Source organism: Podarcis filfolensis (genome assembly GCF_964270895.1).
Source record: "Podarcis filfolensis genome assembly, chromosome: 4".
Taxonomy (NCBI): domain Eukaryota; kingdom Metazoa; phylum Chordata; class Lepidosauria; order Squamata; family Lacertidae; genus Podarcis; species Podarcis filfolensis.
In genome coordinates, this window is record NC_139607.1 from 78,628,854 (window position 1) to 78,648,519 (window position 19,666).

At 38.8% G+C, this 19,666-nt stretch overlaps 1 protein-coding gene across 9 annotated transcripts in view; it reads left to right on the forward strand.

The window, feature by feature from the left end:
* Positions 1–19,666, forward strand: part of FLT1 (fms related receptor tyrosine kinase 1) — a 136,217-nt gene that overhangs the window by 47,613 nt on the left and 68,938 nt on the right. For all 9 annotated transcript variants that reach the window (XM_083608986.1, XM_083608988.1, XM_083608981.1 and 6 more), the window contains 6 exons: positions 5,790–5,952; positions 6,044–6,180; positions 8,041–8,215; positions 8,420–8,537; positions 11,587–11,756; positions 12,088–12,244. In XM_083608986.1, coding sequence (XP_083465112.1) covers positions 5,790–5,952; positions 6,044–6,180; positions 8,041–8,215; positions 8,420–8,537; positions 11,587–11,756; positions 12,088–12,244 — 920 coding nt within the window. The remainder of the gene's footprint in view (positions 1–5,789; positions 5,953–6,043; positions 6,181–8,040; positions 8,216–8,419; positions 8,538–11,586; positions 11,757–12,087; positions 12,245–19,666) is intronic.

Sequence of the window (19,666 nt, forward strand, 5' to 3'; positions counted from 1 at the left end):
CTGCAGCTTCGTATTTACCTCATGACACATTAGCTAACAATTTTCAACCAATAGCTTTCTTTTTGTTGATTTTACACCCCCACATTAAACCCTCCCTGCCTCCTCAAAAAAATTCTTCTCAGTTTGTCACAAAAAAATTGCACTGCCCACCTTACCACACAGAAATATCTATATGGGGGGTTTCCATAGCTGTATGGTAATTAAGAAAAATTAAGCACAGTAAGTTTGAATGCTTTTCAACTCAGTAAACCAAGCAAAAAGCCAATGAAATATATTGAGGTTTAGTTTACAGATAGGTGGTTCAGTAATTAAAATTATGTTAAGTGTGCTGAAGTGCTTACCCAGTGATTTCAGCTGGTTTGCATGCATCCTTTTGAAGTTGTAGCCCTTGAGATGTTTTGGGACTCAACCCCCAACAAAAAGGGTGTGTTTATACAGATGGTACTGCTGTACTGGATCCAGATTCAGTGGGGGTGGGTCTTAGACCAGTGGTTTCCAATTAGCTAATTACTGAGGACCCCGTTTTTCAAAAGCCAAGCCATGGACCCCCTACTTTTGAAAATTTTGGTAACTCTATGGTAGTTACCTCCACAAAGCAATTTTTTGAACAAAATGTGAGGTAGCCCTTAATAAGCAAAGGATTTTAAGTATACTAAAAAACAGATTAGGGTTGAGTGATATCTGGTTTTCAACATAAATCACAATGCTCTCCCCAACGTGAGGAGCAATATATTCCTGCGTATTGCCACGTCAAAATTGTTATCGCATTGCGATTTCAAAATGGACCATAAAATTTGTGATATTACCATGCAAAAATGAAAAGAATATAGTTGGGGAAGGCAAGGGATGGGGCCGCGGACTTCCTGGGTGCATTCTGCAGTCCCTCAGGGGTCCCTCGACACCTAATTGGGAACCACTTTCTTAGATAATGAACTTTATTTATTTTTAAAGTTAATTCTCTAATATATAACAATAATTATGAAGCAAAATGTGCACACATACAATGATTGCTTCATGACAAATGACCCTATTCCCACCTTGCAGTATTTTTAGCCAATGTGTGAAATCACAGTTGTGATTGATGGAATGCTTTGGCAAAACTAGGCTGACAAATGCACTGTGGAAGGCCAAGAAATGGTTTCAAACTAAACCAGGAAGTCCCTTCTTAATACAATTTCCATTCTGAAGTCATGGATTTCTCTGGTGCATATGTGGCTACTTTTTCTATCAATTTAGACAATGGAAAAAGGACTTCCTGGTTTATTTTGATGCCATTCTTTGCTTTGCTCTGGTAAGGAAGTGGTTGTTTTCCAGAGAAAACAATTGAGAAATGCAGGATTTTAGTGTAACTGTGATGTCCACACAAAGCAAAAAGTTGCAGCAAAGATAGCTCTAAACCTCAGCTACCAAGAGCATGAATTCCTCTTAGTTGTCTGAGCAACAATCCTTTGCTTAGCAGATAAGTCATTTCATGCAAAAAATGTTGGGTTGTATCCAACAAAGTACATACAAACTCCAAGTAAACCCTCTGAAATTGTTGTATCTAAGTTAGCCTTGCCTATTAATTAATTTCTGTCTGTCTACTAGTGAGCATTGGCTACAACTCATAATATTTTTTCTTAGAATGTCAAGATTAAAACAATTTTTTTAATGCCAATAAAGTCCTTCATTAGTCCTTCTGTGTTGCAAGTAAAAATGGTGGTAGAGAGAGAGTGGATTATTTAAACTGCAATGCAATCCATTGTTGTGAGCCAGTTTGTGTTGGTTCTTTTTTAGAGAACTACAGCTGTAATGACTGTTAAGTTGATTGTGCTAGCAACTTGGGATGTAGATTGTTGCTGCTGAGATAAACATTTAAGTAGGTATATTTGTGTGAAAGACTCAAAGCCTTTTTGCTCAGGAAAACCAAAGAAAAGGGAGACTGTCCAATGCTGATAACATTGATATAGTTATGAAGTATAAATAAATAACCACAACAAATGCTCTTATAATAGGAATGTGCTGTGTGCTATATAACAATGTAATCTTGAATTTAACCAAGCACGGGCATCTCTCCTGAATTTTGGTTGCTGTAAATCTTTCCGCCCATCCCCCAATCTGAAATATCATTCCTATTCTTTCACTGGTGGTGGAAAGACCTGCAGTAACATAACTGGTTTGCAGCTCATGAAACCTGAGAACTTTGCACAATTTGGGACTGATATTGGAGGAGAAATATGGTTCTTGTGTCTTAACAATTATGTGGTAGACAGAAATTGAATAGGCTAAACCTTTCCTAATATGGAAATGCAGTTATGGTGATATTTCATCTGTTTACCTTCTGTCTTTCAAGCATCTTATTACTTGCGTGTGACTTCTGCCCCCTCAAAATTCAGATTTGCATAAATTTGCATACGGCACAAAGCACATACAAACTTCATGCAAATTGGTATCCTCCTTTGCAGGTAGAGAGAAGGACCAAACCACATACATTGTACTGGATCCTTAAAATCCTGTTTGCATCCCAGTTCAATTTCCATTGGCCCCAGCCATTCTTGCCAGTGGTCAGAGATTGTGGGTGTTTGGAGTATAACAAACTCTGGAGCACCACAGGTTCTCCAGCCCAGCTAGATAAATAAAGGGAAAGGGCTGTATCTCAATGGCAGAGAAGCTGCCTTGTATAGAAAAGGGTCTAGGCTCAGAAAGGCCTTGTGTGCAGAAGGGCCTAGATAGAGCTTGGAATCTCCCCTGCCTGAAACCCTGGAGAGCTGCTGCTAGTCAGGGTAGATAATGTTAAGCTTCATGGATCCAGTGTTCCTAAAGATATACATATTAAATCAAAGGGAACGTTTCCTCCCAATGCATCTACCACCAGTGCTAAGTCAGCATCAACAATTGCGCTATAAAATGAATGCCTCCCAATCCTCCTGCAGACATTCATGACTTTGGTGGAAACTTTATCTTTGACAGAATATCCTGAACCAGTGGGCTGTGCATGCCTCTTATTGTCATTGTCTGTATATGCAATGATGAATCAGTCAAAGGATCAAAAGGGAAATGTTTATATCTGGCAGCAGTAACCACAATAGGCTCTCTAGAATTCAAGACACTTTAGAAAGTCAGTCAGCAGGCTATAAAGTGGCAGAAAGTATTTGTATGTACAGGACACACTCCTCCCATCATTTAAATTGTTATTATGGCTTCTTAGCAGAGATGCTGTATAGATAAGGAAGTATATTCCACTGTGTCACTTTAGTCTTAGCTGTGATTGTTGTTCATTCTATTAAAACTTTTTTTTTCTGTCTGGGGAAATAACATAGAATGAATAACATAGACTTGCTTTGCAGCTCTAAGCTTTGTGATCCATGATCACTGAATTTATGAAAGAAGAAATAGTATACTTAGCAGTCTTCACTGTCACAATCAGTGCAGATTTCTAGGTTTTGATTCAGAAGTGTCTAAATCAAAAGCTCCAAGCTCAGTGACCAGTCCCAGCACCCCTATGTGTATATATTTTTACCCTAGCAATGGGTGCTAAGATCCTCCTCTTTTCATACCATGGAGCATAGTTGAACCACAACTGGCGCTGCCCAACCAGATTAAGTGCTGGATGCTGCACTATTATAATTATTATTAATTAAATTTGTATACTGCCCTTCATTATAGCCCAATTGCTCCTCCACTCCCGAGATAATTGGGTTCTTTTAGTGTGGTAGCACCTATATTCTGGAACTCCCTGGATATTGACATGAACGTTCTTGTTTAGACAAGCCTACCCAGATGTGTAGAATGGGGGTTATATGCTTTAATTTGTTGTTAGTTTATTGTTGGTTTTATGTTTTGAATGACTTACAGTAAATAGTTGCTTTTATGGTTTTTCCTGATAATGTTATGGTTTTATTCTTTTTGTGAAGCACTTTGAGGGTTTTTTAATGGTCAAGTGGTATATAAATTTTATGAAATAAATAAAACAAATAAAACAAAACAAATAATGTTTTACTGCCTTTTAAAACAGCAATAGTCAAAGGAGCCAGTGTAAAGACAGGCTCCATCACTTCAGTGCCTTCTAAACTGATGACCTGTAAGGTATCTGAATACTATCTGATGTTTAAATCTTTGTTATGCTTCAGTAGTGTATGGATTTTAGACTTTTAAAAAGGGGGTCACAGGTTCCCTTGTACTGTGTATAGCAGCAATCAATCTTTAGTTTCCATACATGAGGAGAGATTTCTTAAATTTATGGTGAAAGGGGAGGTAGGAGTGTAAAGAAGATCTTTAGCCCCCTTGCCCCATGCACTCTGGATATAAGCATATTGAACTCACTTTCTGCTCCTGTTGCTGAAAATAGTACCATAGTTTCCCCCCTCATTAACATTATGAGCATAAAATTTCTTATGGTGTGAGCCCTGGAGATCCAGAAGTGACTCACCTCTGTGGGTGCCTTGGTGTGCAGCCTCTGCTGCTGCCTTGGTTCTACAGCACAAACTACACAAGAGGTGGCTTGCCCGGCATACAGCCTTTCCTGCTGCTGCCTTGCTTCCTCATGTGGGTGGCATGACTCAATACATAGCTGGTATGCACACAGCAGGTGCTCACTTGGGCAGAGAGGCAGCTAGAAGGCACTCAGCCTCAATGCCCTCCCACTCTAGCACCTCACTTGTTTTGTAGAAAGCTGGCATACTCTTTCTGCACAATTGATGGTGTCTTTTTGCTTCCTCACTTTGGTCTCCTGTGCTTAGGTACAGTCTTGAGCTCTGCCATGCCTAGGTAACTTAAGATCTTGCATGAGCATGCCCAGTGGTGCAGCAATAAAACTGCTAGCACATTTGCAAAGCCAAGCAGGGTCTGGTATGGTTTCAAATTAGATAGGGAACCATGCATTGAGATTCCTGATTTGGATTCCCTCAGGGACCCTTCCAACTCTATGATTCTATGATGCTTTCATTTCTGGCTCAGTCAAAGCCATGAGATGATAACAGTCTACAGCAGGGATAGCCAATGGTGTTGCCCTCTAGGTGTTACAGCCTACAGCTTTCATCAGCCCCAGCTGACCAACCATTAAGGATGATGGGAGTTGTAGTCCACAATACCTGGAGAGCACAATGTTGGATACAATGTTGGCTACCGACCTCTGTAGTTAGCTCTACATAGAGAAGCCCCTGTAATTTGGAACATTAGGGCATGCTAAGCCACGCATGCTCATTTGTGACTTCTAAGTTGTGCTGTGATGTCACAGACATGCCTGACAAATATACATGCCACTATATATTATAATATGCTGGATTTCCATCTTTAAATGTTTTCATATCAAAACACACTCTCTCTCTCTCCCCCCCCCCCTTTTTGTGTGTGTGTTTACAAATTCCCATACTACGAGGTTTGTTTCTTGTCTGGAGTGGCCTGCTGTCAACATTAGAAAATCCCCTAACTGCCAATTTAGAGGCAAAAATAGTGTTCTGGTATGTGATGATCATGCATCTGCAAATGAAGAACATTTTCCGACAGAACCATATTGGTCAACAGGAAGTCAGTGGCATAGCAATAAAGCCTGAGCAATCCCATTTGCTATTGCAAAATTATGAATAATGAAATTTGGGGGGGGGGGGACATGAAATAGTCACATTCTACACCATTTTTTTAATGTTATGAGACAAAAGTGCTATTGGAAGCCCTTTGAGTAAATATATTCATATAGGTGTTTAGTTATGTTCAGGAACTTTTAAAATTCCTTTTATAAATTAACCATTCATTAGTTTCAGGGGGGAAGCACCTAACAATAAAAAGAAGTAATGAATTCATTTCATTTTTAGATGCCAGGAGTTAACATCATTCCTGATGGGAAGACAATAATCTGGGATAGTACAAAGGGCTTTATCATACCAAATGCAACATATAAATTCATAGGCCTTCTCAGCTGTGAAACAAGTATTAATGGCCATGAATACAGCACAAAATACCTGACATTCAGGATGAGTAAGTATCTTTTGGTTTCCTCAGTCAGTAATTTCAGTTATTTAATTAATTAATCATCGGATTCACTTTTCTTTCTTGATGTATTGTGTAGACAATGAAATCCATAGTGTCCGGTTAAATGCCTCAAGACCAGTCAAGTTATTAAAAGGAGACAAACTTGTCCTCAACTGTACAATCACTACCGCCTGGAACACAAGAGTGCAGATCACATGGAGTTATCCTGGTGAGGTGGGTACTCTTGCTCTTTTCTAAAAATATAATTCCACAAAAAGAGGAACTTCCCATATTTTACATTCCCTTGGGGTGATCAGGGCTTTTTTCAGCTGGAACTCACTGGAACTATGTTCCAGCACCTCTTGGATGGGTGCCATTGCCATTCTAAGAGAATGAAGGAGGTGTTCATGAGGAGTTCCGACACCTCTTTTTCTAGAAAGTTTCCTGCTCGAATGACCAAGCAAGCTTTACACAATGCATTTGTGTTGATTTCATAACAACCGATGAATGAATGAATGAATGAAACTTATTAGATTTCATGATGTTGGTACTCATTACCAACTAAGAGCATTCTTTTTAAAGAAAACATTTTTGCCATCTTTCTTGAAGTAACAGACAGTTTTTCAACTCAACCTTAGAGAAAATACTACAATTCATATGTCCAAGATCTCACTTTTTATGTGAACAATTATTTGTTGAGCTTAAACACCTCACCATTTCAGGAGCATGCACACAAACAGCTGCCACTTAAAAGTATTTGTCAGGAATCCAAAGTAAACCTTGCTAAGCTTTGCCATTGGTGAAAAAGACATGGGAACTGCTCACCCATCCAATTTCTGTGCAAGAATATTAAAGTCATGATAGTTATTTTAGTAGCCACTGAATCTACAGATATTGTTGGAGCATAACTCCTATCTCCCCTAACCATTGGTCATGTTGGCTAGGGCTGATCTGAATTGTGAGTCCAGCAACATCTGGAGGACACCACATTGGCTACCCCTATGCTAGAGGAAGGTAGCAGTTCATAGTTAACTTCCAACAGGACCTTCCCTACCACAGTATTTATTTAGCATAAGAAAAGAGTGTCAAATTGTCACTTAATTAGATGGAAGTTGTTACTAGCCTCTAATGCCAAAAGCACCTGATGCCCACAGTATGAGAATGTGATCCTCTGTGTGTGGTGCCAATTCGTGTTTTAAGAATATCACAATCTCATTTTATGTTCCTCTATCCATCCTCTCTTTTTAGATTGAGAGAGAATATCCAAGCCTTACTTATTGAGCTTCATGGCTGCACAAAGATCTGAATAGCCACAGTCAAACCCAATATACTGGCTGCTGACTCCCAATAACTCTCACCCTGATTGCTACCCTTTGTTATATCCTTTACCACCATGCTCCGATTATGAGTCCATCATCTTCTTTGTGCTGTTTGTGAGCATTGCAGTTTCCTGTTATTCCTGGAGAGAAGCAGCTATTAAAATTTACAAATATTGGAATTGGTTGCTAGTGTATCAGATGAGGTTAATACTAGTGTAATTAATAGCTAGACATCAATAACAAATACTATATAGTATCTTTCTCTTTTATAGATATGTGGGCCCCTTTCAGAAATTAATTTTCTATATGAAGTACCATATTTTTCTGTCTATAAGATGCCCCTATGTATAGGACACTCCCTATTTTGGGGGACTCAGATTTAAGAAAATGGGGGGAGATGTATCTGTGTATAAGATGCCCCCTAATTTTTTACATTATTTTAAAGGAAAAAAACCTAGTCTTATACACAGAAAAATACGGTAGTTGTGTGGTCTTCTGAACTGCAGCGAAGTAGACTCTGTTTGAAATTGTGAAACACGCAACACAATGGGGCTTTGTAAAGTGTTAAATTTGCATTACTTGATTAAACCACAAACAGCAGCTTATTTTATTTTATATTTATTTATCATTATATTTATATCCCACCTTTCCTCCAAGCAGCACAAGGTGGCATAGATGACTCTCTCCTTCACCATGTTACCCTCACAACAACCCTGTGAGGTAGAAGTTGTATGTTAATACCTTTTTTCCATGTAAACATTTTTCTCCTGTCTAGGCAAGCAAAAGAGGAACCATAACTAAAAGCATTATACCAAGGAACGATGAACCCAATCTATTCTACAGTATTATTGTTGTTGATAAAGTCCGTGATATTGATAAAGGAGAGTATACCTGCAATGTGACAAGTGGCCTATCTGTGAGATCAGTTAAAACAACTGTTCATATTTATGGTAAGAAACATTATGTTTGTGCAGAATGTATGATATTCATATTCCAGGGCAATGAATTGAATACTTAGTGATGGATGACTTTTGTGTAAAAGACCAGGGTTGCTGTCCCAGTTTGTGTTATATCTGTGTGATCAAGTGGCTTCAGTTATACTTGTCCAGACCACTATCTTAAACACATAATTTTATTTGATTTATTTTTTTAAGATAAACCATTCATCAGTTTGAAATATAGAAGAAAAAACGTACTAGACGTTATATCTGGCAAGAAGTCCTATCGACTTTCTATGAAAGTGAAAGCGTTTCCTGCACCAGAGGTTGTATGGTAGGATTACACTTTTTTTCTGCATACAGAAAGAAGCTACTTATTTGGAAATATAACATGCTTGCTCAGGATTATACATTGCACCTCCAAATAAAAAGATGAATAAACATGCCCTGAAATGAACTTGGAATAAATTATTTGTTACTGTTAATGTGCATATTTTCAAAGCTTACAAAGTAGCCATGTTTATTTCACTTAGGGTTGCCATATTTCCCGGACACATATTTCCCGGCCATCAGAAATAGTGTCTGGATAGAAATCGCTGATGTCAACAACTTTGGCCCCCAAAAAAGCTCAACATATTTAAGCTTTTTGAAATATGGCAACCTCCGTGCATATTTGTCTTGGGGCAAAGGCAGGGAGTTACTGCAGTTACTGTATTAAGTGTGCTTATTCAAAAGTAAATCCTGTGGCATTCAGTATAATATACAGGCACCTCCCCACTTAGGTGGGGGTTATGTTCTCGGGTACTGCACATAAGTGTGAAATTGCATATAGTAGGGAACACAATCTAAAAAGCCTGCAAACACCTTCTAAACCTTTGGAAACCCTTAAAAACCCCTTTAAAAAACCAGCAGCATTTACCAGACTGGCATGAATGGTGGCAGTGGGGGCTCTTGGTCTTCCTCATTGCTGGAGGATGATGTGGAAACTACAAACTCCAACCATCCACAGAACTCAAAGGCTTATGGGATTGCAGTTGCAAAGGTTCCTTGGCTTGCTGGCCATTTCCCCACTCTTTTTGTGCCTTTTTTGCAGTTTCCCCACTCTTTGGGGGTCATTTTTGCCCCTTTTGCAATTTAAATCAATTTATTTCATTATTTCCTGGTGCTGCATGTTTACGCGGTCGTGCATGAGTCAAACACGTGCAATGTTTAAGGTTCAAGCTTGGATTCAAATGAATCTCTGGCAGACCCTGCGTTGGATTCACCCATCTTAAGCTGAAAAGCAACCTTGGAGGCCTTCACCTGCCATTAGCATTTTAATTGCAAGGCCGTTTGTCTTCATAATAAAAGTTGTCACAATCCCACCACAGGAACCCACTCCCCACAATGGCTGGTATTTCACTGTGGAGGGGGCAAGGGACAGGCAGACAGCAACACACATTTAATGTCACATTTAGTTTGGCGTTAAGAGATGACATAATTATTTTTGGTGACCCATTCTTTCTAAACTTGTTTTATACAACTTCTGCACACTATCTTAAGAAGTCTTTCACGGAGTGCTTTGGTATAATTTTAATAGAAAACAATGTTATCAGTTTTGATCTCATTTTCGTCTTTGTTTTTGTTTAAATAATTGTAAATGTCAGCGGCTGTGGTTGAATTCATTACTGTTAAATGCTGTGTTACAAGCTGAATAGGACAATTCCTTACATGCATGTAGAGTACTAGTTCACAAGACTTATTTTTGGAGGTTTTTTTAGCATAGCTGCGCATATATTTTAACACTTGCATTTCATCTACACTGTGTGTTTTGTTGTGTTCTCTGGAATATGCAAAGCATATAGATGGACTTCTTTCACAGTTTGAGAGCAATTAGTGGCCTCACCTCCTCACTAGGGAAAAATGTGATAAAATAATGTATATTTATTTGCATGCTATGGGTTATCACTAGGATGAATCAGTCTATGTCTGGGCCATGTCAGTTTTATAGGAGTCCATTTACAAGTTCATTCAATTTCTGCATTAGTCTATTTAAAAAACAACACAAAGATTCATCATTTTTTTAGAATGTATTTTCCTGTTTTAAACATATTTCTTTAAAAACGATGCATTTCTAAATATATTTTAGCCCAAAATACCCATTTTACATGCTTTTGGTATATTTTTAAGACAAGAACTACAATACAAAATTTGGAGAAGTGCAAAATCTGAAAGAAAACTACATTCCAATCTGCACGTTAGTCTGAAGGTGTGGATCAGTTCATTTTATGTTAGAATTCACAAAGAACAAATTCATCAAGCATACCTAGTCATACCCTCTTTTCTTGTGTTATGAGTCACGCTACAAGGAAACACAATGAACCCACTCAAACTGCAAGAATTTAAGAATAGTCTTGATAAATAAGATTACAGACAGATCACTAAGATATTGCAAATGAGTAGTTGACAACACATTTGATTTTTGTCTTACAAGATTTCCCCCAGAAAGAGTAAATCTGGATTAAATGGGTAGAAAAATGCAGACTGGCACATTCATGCCAATGATGTTCTGTGGACTCTGCAAAAACCTTGCTTAAATGCAGAGCACCAGTTCCGCAATAAGCACCCATCTAGAAGCATCTCATTTCCAATTTGCTAGCCAAGTGCTTCTGTGAAGCCTACAGCAGGACACGTAGTTAATAGCCTTTCTCAGATCTTTGTTTCCTCTGCACCCAGTGGTAGTAACATGTGAAACCATTCTGAGGATTGGATTTCTTTGAAGGGATGTTTACAGCCTTTCTGGAGCCATATCTTGATATCCTGTTGTACCAGAGAATTAAACCAACAGGTGTATTTTTTTGGGGGGGGGGAGGTTTTTTTAATTTAAAAAAAAAACACCTTTGAGATCAATGCAGATATTTCAAATGTTCTGAAAGCACTGTTACTAAAGCGGGGTTGGTTGGTTGATTATGTATTCAGCTTTGGTGTTCATTGCAAACCTTAGCTTTGGAGCCCTGAAAAGAAGAAGATACCAACAGTATTCCTGTTAGCTAACCCATGTTTCTCATTCTCTTCAAACACCTCCCTTGATTGTTTCCCTGCCACTGCTCTTAATTGATTAGCCGTCCTTTAGAGACTGGAGAAATACAGCACGCAACAACTTTGCATTACACATATATTTTTCCAAATGTTACTAAGGAGGTGTGTGGGAAGAATGTTAATTATCAACAGCCACCCTTTCCTTGTAAGATGTAATTAACCCCCCCCCCCATGTTACTGTTTTAAAACATTTATAAGCTTTGGGACCCAATTTGCTTCTTGACCACAGATTATATTTGACTGATGCTTCTTTGGAATATACATAAATAGTTGCAGAATTATGAATTCTGGTTGTCTTTTGATAGGTTGAAGGATGGGTTACCTGCTGCTGAAATGTGTGCCCGGTATATAATTAAAGGTTATTCACTAATCATAAAACATGTTGCTGAAGAAGATGCAGGAAAGTACACTATATTGCTGAGTACTCAGCAATGGAACTTGCATAAAAACTTGACAGTCACACTGAGAATAAATGGTAAGTTGACAACACAGTTTCTATTAATGACTTATTTATTATTATTTTATTATTTATTAAATTTGCATACTACCCTATACCTGTAGATCTCAGGGTGGTTCACAACATAAAATAACAATATAAAAAAAGAGAAAATACACAATAAAAACAAAAACAAAGGCAACCCAATAACTCAATAATAAGGATTGTAGTCTTAATTGGAATAACTTCAGCCTGGCAACAGCATTAGTTCCTAAGAGCTGAGGGTCTTTCTTGTTTACCTTTAAAGATAATAAGGTACATGTTGTTTCAGCAATTTGATTTTTTTTGTGTTGCTGGTTTTATTTTACAGTGAAACCTCAGATCTATGAAGAAGTGTCTTCAATTCCTGGTTCTAATCTTCATCAAGTGGGAAGTAAGCAAATCCTAACTTGCATAGTTTATGGTAATCCTCAACCTACAATAAAGTGGACCTGGCAACCTTGTCAACAGACAAATTCCTCAGCAAGGTAGATCATTTTAGTTTCTTGTTTGCAATACCCTGCCATTAGCCTTCTATGTTGTTGTCTGAAGTCTCCTTCAATATTTATAACTCATGTTATGCAATTTGTGGTTATAAAGCTACAAATCATACTTTGAATTAATGACATTGGCAATTATGGTCTGCATATGTAGGATGTTCCCTGACAGAAGAGAAGGGAAGTCCCTGGTATAGCCCAACTGCACTGGGTAGTTTGGAGGCTTGCTGGAGGAAGCTGGCTTCAACAACCTAGTACTCTGATGATTTGATGATAGATAGGTTAGATTTATCCCTTAAGCAGCCCTGTGTAAAGCTGTTTTTGGGATGGAGGGTGGCAATGTCTCATACTTTACAGAGGACAGTCCTGTTTGAAGGTGTCCTCTATTCGAAGGGTTGTCCAGTCAAAGTCTGGTTTAAAGTACAGGTTCTTGAAGTTGCCTATCAGCAGTTAGAACCTGGTCAGCAGACTGAGCAAGCACATGGGTTCCAACCTTTTCCACTATGATTGGAAGCATTGTATTTTTATTTAAATTATAGTGCATTGTATGCAAATTCCTTCTTTTTGATGCTGCATAAGTGGACACACTCCTGGGATGTGAAGGAACCAACACATTTCCACTCTATACTCTGAGCTCTCTGGAGAGGCAGAGGACTAAATATGGCTTAGCACCTCCATTTAGAGCATGGGTGGCTAACCTGTGGCCAACCAGATGTTGTTGAACTACAGCTCTAATCATCCCAGACCATTTACCATACTGGCTGGGGCAGATCGGTGTTGAGCAAGGCAAGGAAGGAGCCAAACCCATATGATCCTTTGAAATGAGAAGGGGACTACCCCTTCACAGTTTCAGGAACCATGTGGGAGGATCTCTTTCATCCCTGAGATTGCTTCAGAGGCTAAAAGGGAAAGAAACATGCACTCTGACACTCCTTCTGGTCCTGACATAACAACAACAACAACAACAACAACAACAATGATAATATTTATACCCCGCTCATCTGACTGGGTTTCTCTATGATACTATCATAGAGGGGTGAACTCTTCACCAGCTTAAACCCAGGAAAGGAACAGGTCTTGGCAAGAATCTTCCCAAGCCACATATTATTCCTGTAGAGGCTTCAGGATCAATAGGTGGGAACACTTGCATACACCTCTAGGATTTCACAACTTTCATAGGGATTGGACAGCTGTCACTTCAGTGTCTATTCAAATTGGGTGCTTTGCAACCCAGACAGGGTGAGGGGTGGGGGTGGGGGTGGCTGTTCTCAGAGACAAATCCATTGAGGCTGAAAGCCCTGGTGTGGGATGAAGATCAAAAGGATGAAACATTTCCTCCTTTTTGCCTGTCCTTATTATCCCGCCCGTGATAATTTCTTGTAGTTTATTTTTTTTTTGTCAGAAGGCCATGTTCTCAAAGGCACTTGCTGTAGTTTCATGTTTTCACAACAGATGAACTTTCCTCACATGTTTGTCCTGAGATAATAAAGGTGTGGTCTTCACTTCTGCAGAAGTATTTGAAAGAGCTTTCTGTTTCCCAAAGTCACTCTCTTGCCCTGAATGACATCAGCCAGAGCCCAGCTAGACTTGGATTCTCAGGAAAACTAATAAAATCAGCCTATGTTAGATTACCAGTGATCTGAACACTGACCTGTTTATCTTGCATAAGATCTAGAAAAAAATGCTTTGCGTCAACTCCATTTCCAAATGTTCTTTTTAGGAAGCATGTCCTACAAAAAGCAAATAGATTAGCAGGGGGATTCATGCTAGAACAACTTTTTTCTATCTGTTATAACAATTGCTTCCTAATGAAAAATTTAATAGCTATGCAAAGGGTTCATTAAGTTGATTTGCAGTTACAGTATTATCACCAGATTGGTGATATCTTCAAGCAAGCATCAATCTATGTGGAGAATCCTGTGCAGATGTTATATCAGTCATGTGGAACCGCTTGACATCCACAACATCCTTTTTCTGTAACAGAGTTATTTATTTAATTTATGAATTGCTTCCCGTGAGGCATCCTGAAGCAGTTTACAGTACAATAAAATCATATAGAGAACAATTTCAGAAATAAAAACAGTGAAAACATTTGCTTTTATAAAAACAATTTGGAAAACTACACACACAAACAAACCAAATTTAAAACAGGAACAAAACAGATATGAAATCAGTTCAAATCTTATATAGATACCAACTGGGTTCAAAATCAGTAAAGAACTTTCAGTCCCTCCATTTACTTTCCCACAGAGGGCCAAACTAAATGTTCACTAAATGCATAGCATGCAGCCACACATTTGCCTTTTTTTCTTTACTTGACTACTTGAACAGGGAGGCTAACTGTTATCAGGAAGGAAGCACATGGGGTGGACAGGCTTATCTCTTCCCTCCACAGCGCAATCAAAATAATAACCCCTTCTTCTGTGTAGCTAGGAGCCTTAGGGGGAAATTCCCATTAGTTCAAGTAGGACCTTTCCCCCCTCTCCCACTTTTAATTACATGAGAAAAATGTAATTTGTAGCTGCATGCTATATATTTTGTGATCATCTAGTTTGGTCCAGAGACTACTTTGGTTACCCTTTCAGCAAAATCAAAGAGAAAGATGTCCTGCATATGCACAAACAAAATGAACAACAGCTCTGTCCATTAAATGTACTTGTGAAACTCCATTTATTTCATTTGGATTTGATTTAATAAAGTATTAGAAATGTAGATACAGCTGAGGTTTTAGCAGCATTACTACTTTGCTATGACTAAATGGTCAAATTCCTAACACCTTCAATATGAACATAGTCTGCCAGTTTAATTACAAATCTTTACTACTTATTTTAAAGTGGCATTAAAGAAAAGACTGAATGGCAGAATCATTAGTATGTGCTTGGGTAGTTGTTGAGAGGCAATGTAGTTTAGAATACTAATGAAGCATGCAAAATTACAAGAACAAGTGTTAATTGTGTGTGTTTAGAAATGATTGACCTGCCCAAATTTAATTGTGGGTGTCTGCAAACATGGAAGATCATTAGTGTGTGTGTGTGTGTGTGTGTGTGTGTGTCTGCTTTCACCATGCCAACCCTGTAGGGTGATGGTTCCAAATCTTGGTTTAGTTAAAGGTAAGAGCATATGTAAATCTGGTGCACTAATAATGTAGATGTTTATATGAAATAATGGTAATAGTCTGGTCCTATTGGTGCCTGAAAATCCAGCACACTCACTGGACACACCTTTGGCATCCTTTCCCTAGTCACAAGCTGTATGAGGAAGGTTGAGGGATTGGGTATGTTTATCCTAGATAAGAAGAGACCGAGCAGAGATATATAACCATCTTCAAATATATAAAGGGCTGTCACATGGAAGATGGAACAGGCTTGTTTTCTCCTGCTGTGGACCCAAACCAAAGTAATAATAATAATAATAATAATAATAATAATAATAATAATAATAATAATTTTGTTATCTTTATGCTGCTGCTTATCTTACTGGGTTGCCCCAGCCACTCTGGTTGGTTTCCAGCAAAATATAAAAACACAATAAAGCATCAAATATTAAAAACTTCCCTATACAGGACTGCCTTCAGATGTCTTCTAAAAGTCAAATAGTTGTTTATCTGTTTGATGTCTGATGGACGGGTGTTCCTTAGGGAGGGTTCCACTGGAAGGCCAGAAAGGAGATTCCAACTAAACGTCAAGAAAAAATTTGACAGTAAGGGTTGTTTGACATTGGAACAGACTCCCTTAGAAGGTGGTGTGCTCTCATTCATTTGAGGTTTTTAAGTAGAGGTTGGATGGCCATCTATCATAGATGCTTTAGTTGAGATTCCTGCACTGCAGGGTGTTGAACTATGTGATCCTCAGGGTCCCTTTCAACTACAGTTCTATGATTTTATTATATGTAGTCAATGGCCCTACCAACACAAATAACAGGGATATTCTACATCATGGGTAGGCAAACTAAGGCCCGGGGGCCTGATCTGGCCCAATCGCCTTCTAAATTGGGCCCTGAGACGGTCTGGGAATCAGCATGTTTTTACATGAATAGAATGTGTCCTTTCATTTTAAATGCATCTCTGGGTTATTTGTGGGGCCTGCCTGGTGTTTTTACATGAGTAGAATTTGTGCTTTTATTTAAAATGCATCTCTGGGTTATTTGTGGGGCATAGGTTCATTTGCATTTGTTCATTCCCCCCCCCCAAAAAAATATAGTCTGACCCCCCACAAGGTCTGAGGGACAGTGGACTGGCCCCCTGCTGAAAAAGTGTGCTGAACCCTGTTCTACATGGTGCCCTCTGGGTGCTACATTCCAGCTCTCATCCATCCCAGCCCTCATGGTCAGTAGTAAAGGATAATGAAAAGTGTTGTCTGGGATGATGGGACACCACATCAGTGACTTTCAGTGGCTTTTGCTTCATGCAATTTGCCCACAAGGCTACTAGGACATTAGTGTATTGGCTCCCACTCTTGGACACAGTACTCAAACTCTTGGCTCAAAAAAACTGGAAAGCTTTAAGAAGTTAGCACAGGGTCTCAGCATCAGTTCACAATACAAGATACACAGTTCAAAAATCCATAGGCAGTTATAAGATCATCTGTGTGGTTACCATCATAAGACAGAAGACTTGAGTTTGCAGGTTAGTGATTCTGGGGGTGGGGAAGAGGATACTGGGTCTGTTCATGCAGATGACTGCACATCTTTGGTAATGGAGTCCAGCCTCTGATTCTCCACCTCAGCCGGCTCTGCTGATCTTTCAACTGCCTCTTCAGCTACTTTGTGGAGCTCACTCTCTGGAGGCAGTTCTCTAGCGATGGGTTGGGACTGACTCCACCAGCTTCTCTTTCCTCATGTACATCTTTCAACAGCAGGGTAGAACCCTCCTTCCCATCACTGCCTGAACTCTCCCCGCTTCCTACTCCACTGTCCTCATCTTCCCCTGAAGGATCCTGCCATTCCTGCCCCATCTGCCATGGACCCCAAGACAATAAGTTATTTTGAAATAAATGGGATTTACTTCCAAGTGAATGCACTGTAGATCAAGGTGCGAGGGTCTTTATGCCACTTTTGTAGTGTAAAGGAGCCTTTTAGTTGGGTATTCATGTAATTCAGATTTAAACTTCTTTAGTGTGCAGTGAATGAACCATCATGTAAGGTAGAACCAAGTCCTACAGTTGACATATAGCTTAAAAAGAAATGTGTGTTTTATAGAGATGGGACAAAGTATAGGGTATGCAAAAAATAAAAAAAGTTTGTGGAAAGGAAAGAAAAAAGGAGATTTCTGCCCTCTCCATTCAGACAAATAGGAAAAGGTAAAGCAATTCAGCTAATATATTCTTTGCATTTATTCAAACTAAACAAATGGTAAGATAAAGCAAGTAATTATATGCCCTGGCCTTTTATTCTGAATCAGATTTTGGTAGCTTCTAATGAACAGCAACTTTCATTCTATGAAACAGGAAGCAAGGAGACCATGGCCCTTTCCAAACATTGCAATTTGCCTCTTGTTAATAATAACCCTGGAGAACTGGAACTAGCATTGACCTCTCTGTACATAGTGATGATAATTTGCATTGCTTGTTCTTGTCACAGTTAATACAGCGGCCAATTATTTCCAACTAATATGCTTGAAACTTTTGTCAAAGGCTTCTTTATGTGTCTCCATTGAACCAAGGTCTTTATTAACCAAGTTCTATCACTATGTGCTTTAAATCATCATCCTTTCCCAAGCCTAATAAATGATGATGAAGCATAAAACATAAAGGCATAGAAGGATAAATTCTGTTGCTGTTGTTTTTTCTAGAGTCACTGATGGGTTGATTCAATCTGGATGGGGAAAATGTAGCAAAGATAGCTAAATGCTGTGGAGAAATTGTTTGAATGCTCTGCTTAGATTCTCTGCAAAAGCACAGGTTAGGGATAGGGATGGAAATGGAAATAGAATCCAGTGAACTCTGGTTCTGATCTGCACCACTTAGAGCAATGACCAGATCAGATCCAGTGTCCACTTTGAAATCTGCAGTCCTGCTTCTGAGTCTTTTTTCAGTTTTTAAAGGGTAATTCCTGTGACCTAAAGGAGTGGATTAGTGTGTGGGGTCCTTGTTCTGCTGCTATTCACAATGTAAATGCTGTAATTCTCCATGACATGGATAGGACTTGAGGTCATGCTGCCACTCTCTGGGAGATTGTACATTAAAATACTTCATTATCTCCATAGCTCCAGGAGTTGTGTGCAATAGACGGTTCTCTGGGTGGCTCAAATTACCTTTTAAAACTGGAAACAGTGTCAGAGGGAGCCCACAAATCACCTTGCAAGCAGTTTTGCAGCTTGATTAGGACCCAAACTTTCATTATTATTTTTATTGGTGAAATCTCTCTGAAGAATATGGGAGCTTTCTGTAGAAAAGCAGGACTTGGGGCAGCATCAAATGGTTACTGGTGTTTTCACAGCAGATGTGTTAATTGTAAAGGAAAATCAGTTTGCCTCCCTAGACCTTGAAATTATTTGTGTGTTTAATATTAAAAACAACACTCACTTCATTTTTCCTGGAATGGGACACATATTTAAAGCAGTTTCAAGGCAGAGTAATTTCTCCCTTCTGTGGACTTTTCAAAAATTAAAAAAAAAGGAAATGGCATGGATGAATGGCATGTCAAAGTTTTGCCTTGGGTTCTAAGTGAGTTGTTTTGGCTGTTATTTTGGCTGAACCCTATGAATGGAGAATATACTAGCCTCTCCTAGCACATAATTGAATAGCACTTGTACATTTTTCCAAGGGATGCAGCTTTTCACCTGATAAGGAAAACTAGCACTTCAACTGTAAAATGTCTGCTTGCTTCTTTTAACCTCTTGTTTTCCATTTTATGTTTCAATATAATTCTTTTTTGTGTTTGTATTTCAACTTCCTAGTTTCTTACAGGTTAAAGAAAATGTTAAGAAGGTTGGGCATCAGAAAAATGATTTACGGATCATGTAGTAAGAGGAAATAGAGCCATTGTCCTCTTAGAATACAAGATAGTGGAATTGTTCAATGAAATTGATTGGTAGAAGGTTCAAAACACACAAAGGAGATAGTCAGTGTAGTGTAAGATTAGTGTATGGAAATTAGTGTATGGGATTCATTGCCACAAGATGCTATTACTCGTATAGCCGTTATCTTAAGTGGCTTAGTTCCATGGGTGATAATATACTAGTTCATAACAACCACTATAGTTAAATGTAACTATTGTATTCAGAAGGAATACATATCTTAACTACAAGACTAGAGACAAAGCAAAAGGGGGACGGAATTCTCTCAAAGCAAGTCTTACCCAATGAGTCCATCCTTATGGATTTGCATGGGGAAGCTCAGCATCAAACCCATTTTTGTATAGTAAGCATTTCATATAAAGAGTGTTTCTTGCTGTGGAGAGAGTAGACTGAGGTCT